General features: G+C 38.5%; 1 protein-coding gene across 1 annotated transcript; it reads right to left on the bottom strand.

Moving 5' to 3' along the window:
* Positions 1-219: 219 nt before the first annotated feature.
* LOC117072734 (zinc finger protein 705A-like) lies at positions 220-7,310 on the bottom strand. The gene is given in 6 exon segments (XM_033193133.1): positions 220-1,898; positions 2,956-3,035; positions 3,556-3,633; positions 3,636-3,650; positions 4,438-4,564; positions 6,580-7,310. Coding segments are annotated over 6 exon segments (897 nt in total). The 5' UTR covers positions 6,592-7,310; the 3' UTR covers positions 220-1,313.
* Positions 7,311-7,903: the final 593 nt, after the last annotated feature.

Genomic DNA, 7,903 nt, shown 5'->3' with positions numbered 1-7,903 from the left:
AAGAGCTATTGAAGACTGGGGAGACTCAGAAGTTGGGGTGGAATCTCGACCCATAAGCCAAGGAGTGCAGATGCAAATCGATTTGTTAGGGCTGCATAAATGAAAGAAGGACTTCGCCAACACACTAAGTTTTTCAACAACCAATTGTACTCTTTCAATATTTGTAAGTATTGATCTTTCGGAAATGTTTAATGAGATTTCTTATATAATTCTGTATTCAATTTATGCCCAGGTCACTTTGCTATTATACATTTATGTGCTGCATTTTTATGAATAGACATTTTCTCAAATTTCTGAATTATTTTGCTAAACTATGTGTTAAGAGTTTTTTCTAGAGGTCCCCCTTCTTGACTCACTTTTCTGATGAGAAATCTATCAGGTTGCTCCACAGTGATTTTCAAGTTTGATAGCTCCTCAATGTGAGAAACTTAATGTCAACTAAGAAATGAATTACCACTAAAGAATCTTCTCCTTTCAAGATGCTAACCGTGTTTTCGCCAGTGTGAAATCTCACATATGCCACAAGTGTTACTCTGTGAAGAAAGGATTTCTCGTGATCTTTCAAGGCATAACTTCTCCAATAAGAAGTGTTTAGTATTCCAAGAGGATTCATTGCCCTTGGAAAGACTTTCCCTTCATATTTAGCTTATAAAGGATTTCCTCTCTTATTTTCCATTTTAGCAGCATTTTACCATTGTGTTTTCTTGTGAACATCAAGCCTAGTGCTTGACTGAATGTTTATTCACAGAAAATACAACTAAAGGGTTCATCCAAGTAAAGTTTTCTGACGTTATTTGACAACAAATTGCACATAAAAACATTTTCACACTGAACGCAGAGCTAGAGATTCTCTACCTGAAAGTCCCACACGTTTTAAGTTGTTAAAACTGTTGCTGAAGACTTTTAGTTTATTATGTTGACAGTTTCAGCTCTCTCGTGTCATTTATGATCAGATCACTAACAAGTCTTTGGTACACACATGTCGTACAATTTCCCTTCCATATGAATTTATTGATGTGGGCTGAAGAACAAAGGTAACTGAAGTAACGTCCATGTTGATTACAGTAATTCTTCAAAATGTGAGTCCTTTGGCATGTTTAGATGTTACAACTACAGCTGAAGTCTCTTCCATATTCCTTACATTTGTCATTCCTAACACCATATCATCTAAAGTCAGACTATGTTGTGAAGACATTTATGAGTTTCTCTCCAGGGTGAATTTTCTGATGTTATTTCAGATTAGTACATTGACTGAAGGCTTTCCCACATAAATGGCATTCATATGGCTTTTCTCCAGTGCATGTGCTCTCATATCATCTAAGGTCAGAAGATAGACTGAAGGCTTTCCCACATAGAAGACAAGCATGTGGTTTCTCTTCAGTCTGAATTCTTTTGTGTCCTCTAAAGCCAGAGCTTTGACTAAAGACTTTCTTACTTTTATCACATTCATAACGCTTTTATCCAAGGTGAGTTCTCTCATGTCTTCGAAGGTTAAAGGATTGAATAAAGCCTTTCCCACACTGATGACACTTATACAGTCTCTCTCCCGTGTGAGTTTTCTCATGTCTTCTAAGGTGAGAACACTGAGTGAAGGATTTTCCACATAGATGACATGCATATGGCCTCTCTCCGGTGTGAGTCATCTTGTGCCGTCTAAGGTGAAAGCAATTAGTATAGGCCTTTTCACATATGTTACACTGATATGATCTACCTTTAGTATGAATTCGTTTATGTGGTTTAGGGGACAACTGATTACTAAGGGATTTTCCACACTGTTTGCTGACATAGGGTTTCTTTCCACTCTGAGTTAACAAACACTGAGTCATTGTGGAACTGTGAGTGCAATCTTCTCCCAAATCATTACATTCAAAGGGATCCTCCAGAATGAGAGAGTTCTCCTTTAGGGACAAAGATTTAAAGCTCTTAATGATTTGCCAACATACATCTATACATTCATTTCACCACCTTTCAATCCTAGACCAACCATTCAGTGGTAGAGCCCAGTTGAAATCTTTCCAATGTTACTTGTGTGAAAAGAAATTAAATTTTGGCACCCCAGACTCATTTAACCAAAGGGAAAAATCAGGCTGGGAACAGGGTCACACAAACCTGCCTCCCCCTTCTGGTTCCTAAATAATATGGCTACAAGATGAAAAGCTACATGCCTCCCCCATATTTTGCCCACAAGGAAATTCCTCATGAGCTGTTAAAATTACACCATGGCAATGCACACTGATAGCTTGTCTTTACAGGTGCAGTCATCCCCAGTTCACCAGACACAAATGCATATCCGATTGTTTCCCTGCCCCATTTTGCCTATGTTGTCTTATATAAAATGCAGCTTTCCTGCACTATTCCTGTGCCGCATTTGTTTATGTCATCTCATGTAAAAAAAAATCCAGATTCACTGAGCCAGAAAAATGCATGAATGACTATTTTTTTCTACCCACCTTTTACACGAAAATTGTGTACTTCTCAATATCCCACCCTTTCCCCCTATAAATTTAGAGAAAATCATCTTTGGAGAAAGGTATACACCTGTCCCCCAGGTACATGTCCTTAACTCTGGCAAATAAATCTCCTAAAATGATTGAGACTTGTCTCGTCATTTTTCTCAATTGACACTTGCATTCACATTATCTCCTGCAGAAACAGATATTTTCTCTTTTGTAAGATCCCAACTGCAGAGTTATTCCATTAATTGTGATGATATCAGTATCTTTCAAAGTCTGAGCATGAGCAATGTATATGCACTTGTTCTATTTTAAAGATCTCACGTTATGGTTTAGAACACAGGTCACTTTATTCACTGAATTTGAAGTATCAAAATTTTTTTTGCTTAGAAAGCACATAATGCCAGCCTAATTACACTCAGGTGACTGTGCGTCATTACTAACTTAACCCATTACCAGGTCTTTAACTTCGATGACTGGTGTACACAGCTATAAAACTCACCATTGTCATACCGGTGGATGCATCTTTTCTGACAGGATGCATGGATATCGTGTGTTTTTTCTTAAGGGCATTTTCCTTGTCTGAAATAATTGAAAAATAAATTGTTACCTTGTTATTATGGTGATAAAATTGTTTGAAAAACCCCAAGGCCCATTTACTTTTTTTCAAAAATTGACAGATGTGGCAAATGTGTCAAATGAAGAAAATACTTCAATAGATGAAACAGATTGTACAGCGTCAGCAATTAGAAAAGAGTTTTAAAATTAAAATGTGAAAAGAGTTAAAATGGAGATGAGATATCAGGCAGGTAAATAGAGGGATAGTCTTCACAGGGGTATCGGGAAGAGTCAGCATGTGACAGTTTAACCCCAACAAGTACATGAATTATCCTTTTCCCGAAAGTAAAAGGCAAGAGGACACAAGAGTAGCATCTGACATATGAACAAAATGATAATAACATCTAAGGAATTCTGCTCCAGTAGTTTAACCTACATTTTAGAAATTACCACTCATTTAATAAAACCGCTAATTAATATTTGACTGATATTATTCATTGACAAAGCACCTCCTCCTATTAGAGCACAGGACCCTGTTGCTTACCCAGATTCTGGCCTTGGAGAAATTCTCTTCCTTCCTGCCAGAGCTCTTTTCCTTGCTCCAGCTGCAAAATTATATAGATTTGCTTGTCTGGTACCCTGTTAGTGGAAACAGTACATGTGTTTTGAGTTCACTGTCAATAAATGTGCATTATCACCAACTGTAAGGCAGGCTATCAAGGAAGAATAAAAACAGTGAAGGTCAGCTCAGGCCACAAGACCTAGAACACAGAAAACTCCCCAGGATTTTTCTCACCCGACGTGAGACTAGAAAATAAATCCAAACGAAAGGTCCATCAGGAAAAGGAAATTCAAAACAGTCAGGACCTATGAATGCTGAGTCCATGCCTCAGTTCCAAGACACAATGCATAATACACAGTCTTTTCAGAAAGAGAATAATTAAATCTCTGCACAGTATGTTTATTATTATTCTCACGCAGAACAAAAAAAAAATTTGATTTACAAAAATAATTGGTGTTCTATATAGAAAAGATATTGCTATTGTTTTCACTAATTGGTCTCAGCCTAAGCATAGCCACTAAAGCAGAAGAGCTATTTAGAAAATATTTAATTTTATACATTGAAAATATTCATTAAGTTCCCAGGTCTGTTCTGAGTATTAGAGACTGAGTACCAAGGAAATCATGAAATCCTTGTCAAGATTACATTCTAATTGAGTGACAAACTAAATAAAACAAATTAAAATAAAATAAAATAAAGATATTTCTTTCAGACAGATTTAGAGATCTCAAACTTTTTTCAGATAAGATCTGTGAGAGAATCAGAGAAGAGATTAGAGTGAGATATGGGGAAACTGTTCCAAGACTTATTGAATGAATGAGTCAATGTGTGTCTACATACGTATGTGAATGTTGAGGGACTCACCGAGGGACACCAGGTGACTGACATTTTCCAGCAATACATCTCTGTACAGCTTTCTCTTGGATGTGTCCATATTGGCCCACTCTTCCTGGGTGAAGTCAATAGCTACATCTTCAAAAGTCACTTTCTTCTAAAACATCACAGATGTTTTAGTTTAGACAGAGAATCCTTTTTAATGTCCAGAGGAGGAAGGCTGAGATGACATAGGTAGGACCTGCGTATGCAGAACACTCAGTGTTTTAGATTCCAGCCAGTTCATTCTCAATACTAAGCTGGTATCTGCCTTTCAGATTCACTCACAGAGACATACCCACTCTTAATCCATTAAACTTTACTATAAAGAAATATAGCATGAGGTGTCGCATAATATATCCCAGATATTTTTCAGTAATGCGTTAATCACCTGTACATAACTGATTATAAAATTTTCACTTGAACCTTCAGAAATAAAACAAATTTACCATGAATTTCAAGTAAATTACAGATTTGTCACAAGGCAAATAACCATGATTTACTACTTTTTAAACATGACCGTGATTAAATAAATTATTTCTCTAGATGAACCACAGGTTTCTCACCAATCAAATGGTTGAAAGACCTATTATGTGCTTAGAATAATCTAAAGAAGTAATAGAAAACATGTTTCCTATCTAGCAAATATTTATTAAATACAGGTCATTGGTCCCTTATTCATGAAAAAGTTAGAAAGTAATGAACCAGGCCGGGCGCGGTGGCTCAAGCCTGTAATCCCAGCACTTTGGGAGGCCGAGGCGGGCGGATCACAAGGTCAGGAGATCGAGACCATCCTGGCTAACACCGTGAAACCCTGTCTCTACTAAAAAATACAAAAAACTAGCCGGGCGAGGTGGTGGGCGCCTGTAGTCCCAGCTACTCGGGAGGCTGAGGTAGGAGAATGGCGTGAACCCAGGAGGCGGAGCTTGCAGTGAGCTGAGATCTGGCCAGTGCACTCCAGCTTGGGTGACAGAGCGAGACTCCGTCTCAAAAAAAAAAAAAAAAAAAGAGTAATGAACCAGACTCCAGCATTCTTCAGAACTGAACAAGTTTTATACAGAATATAAGGTTCAATTCATACATAGAGTCACTCTAATGTTATGTAATTCAGGTGTTCAGGACAAGGCTTAAAGACAGTCCAGCAGCACAAGACAAGACCGCTGAGGCTGCTATACTGAGGAAGTCTTAGTTTGATGATTCCTGTAATATGAAGCCTCCTGTTCTCAACTTTCTTTGGGCAATCCAAACATCAGTTATCACTGCCTCTCTTTTAACTTTACTTTGTCACTTTGCTTGTTCAAGGATAAAAAGGCCTCTTTACTGTTTTGTTTTGTTCTAACCAGCCCTTATAAAGCATTTCCACAGAACCCTAAATTGTACTCTATCTACTATATTCCTTCTCCTGAGTGTGCAACCATAATTAAGTAATTGTATTTCTTATATGTTACTTTCAGTTACCGGAAGGCCGAAAGGTTAATTATCAAAAGGTAAAACGAATGGGGATAAGAATAATAATGACTTCTTTAGTTGTCCTTTTGCAAAGTTTTTAAAAGCACAAATATATTTTATCAAACTCTCCTTTTTCCTCAACACTGTGCAGCTCTTGCCCAAGGCCTATCACACGGGATTTATTGAACTCAGCTGCTAGAACATCAGCCTCATTATTGGGCTGTGATCTTCTGCTCTTCACGCATCTCTACTGCCTGCATTCATCCCAATCCTAAGTCTATTTCAGCCAACAGTACAGTTAATGGCTCAATTATTTCCCTATGATGTTATAGGATGGATAGAAGAAAAAGAAATACATAAATGAGACCTCTCACGTCTTTTTTTGTAAATAGCCTGACTAGGTGCTGGAATAAGGTAGTGTAATATTAGAAATTATATTGATAATTTAGGAATCTTTGACACATGATACCCAAGCTAGAGTCCGCAGAAAACTTCATTGGAGGCTGGATACCTGAAAGTCTCCTGATTGCATTTGGAACACCCAGGCTGGGTGGGTTTTGCATCATAAAAACAAACAAACAAACAAAAAGAATAAAAATGAAACACCCATGCAAACTGGAGAAAACTGCCCATTTGCCAGCAATATGAGTATAATTTCAGGAGAAAGAGGCATCCCCTACTCACTAGTGAATGCATTGTCAAGAACTCAGTTTCTCTCTGTCTTCTTCTGGATTTCCACTGGCAGACACTTCAGGCACTAAGAAAAGCTGAGGTTGGAGAAAGAACACGTGAGACACCAGCCTTGTACACAATTTTCAGATCAACCTGTGATGAAAAGCCAGACCTTCCCTGAAGTGTGACACCACCTGCCCCACAGCGTAACCAACAGACACGAACACACAGAGGCCTCTCCTCTTTTCCCATGGTCAAAATTAGGAAGCCTGTGACTACGGTTGCTGACAAAGAAGGAACACAGATATCTTGTGAACGAGAACATCAAAAGCACTGAGTTTGTATGTTAATTGACACAAGTCCAGATATTCAATTCCCTCACTGATTTTAAAACACAGGGATCCCTGACTCCGCCCACACGTGGAATATGATTTCCACCTGTAGATAAACACTGTGGGATTTCTCAGATTCTATTATCCCAGCTTTATGCCCTAGCAATGTTTCTCCAACTCCAATCACAGCCTTCTGAAGCCTTACTCCACTTTTACTTTCTCTCAATTTCGACTTTTGTAGTTCCCCTTGGAACTCGGAAATCAATCAAGTAAGAATCTGTTTTAGGGTCAGGCGTGGTTGCTATCACCTGTAATCCCAGCACTTTGGGAGGCCAAGGCAGGTGGATCACCTGAGGTCAGGAGTTCGAGACCAGCTTGGCCAAAATGGTGAAACCCCATTTCTACTAAAAATACACAAATTAGCTGGGCATGGTGGTGCTTGCCTGTAATCCCAGCTACTCAAGAGGCTGAAGCAGGAGAATCGCTTGAACCCAGGAGGCAATTACAGTGAGCCAAAATCCTAACACTGTACTCCAGCCAGGGCGACAGAGCAAGACTCTGTATCAAAAAAAAAAAAATCTGTTTTAGTATGGGGATAATCAATTCAGGAATTTCTTTCACTTGGAGGGTCAACACTCCCATCCTGCTGTTCTAGCCCTTAAAATCCCCTGCATCAGAAATTCGCAGGGGTACCCTGGGTCATGGTGTTTCCGTCCTGATAATAGAGTCACAATCCTCCAGGATGCTCAGAAAATACACAATGACTTAGAGCTGAGAGAAATTTAGCAGCTCAATCTGATATTTTACTAAGGTGGTATCTAAAATTCTTGCAATCATGGTTTATATTAGTCTCTGTTAGTTGCAATATCTCTGATTATCATGATACATATTTGCTGAGAAATACCGATGTCCATGTGTATCTTCATACATAGATATGTAGGTATATAGATGCATATGTTGATATGAATGCATGTGTTTGAGACGGGGGAAAACATGCATGTATT

This window comes from Trachypithecus francoisi, unplaced genomic scaffold, assembly GCF_009764315.1.
Source record: "Trachypithecus francoisi isolate TF-2019V2 unplaced genomic scaffold, Tfra_2.0 Lachesis_group4, whole genome shotgun sequence".
Taxonomy (NCBI): domain Eukaryota; kingdom Metazoa; phylum Chordata; class Mammalia; order Primates; family Cercopithecidae; genus Trachypithecus; species Trachypithecus francoisi.
Note: the sequence above shows the minus strand (reverse complement) of the source record. Positions and strands in the feature narration are given on the sequence as shown.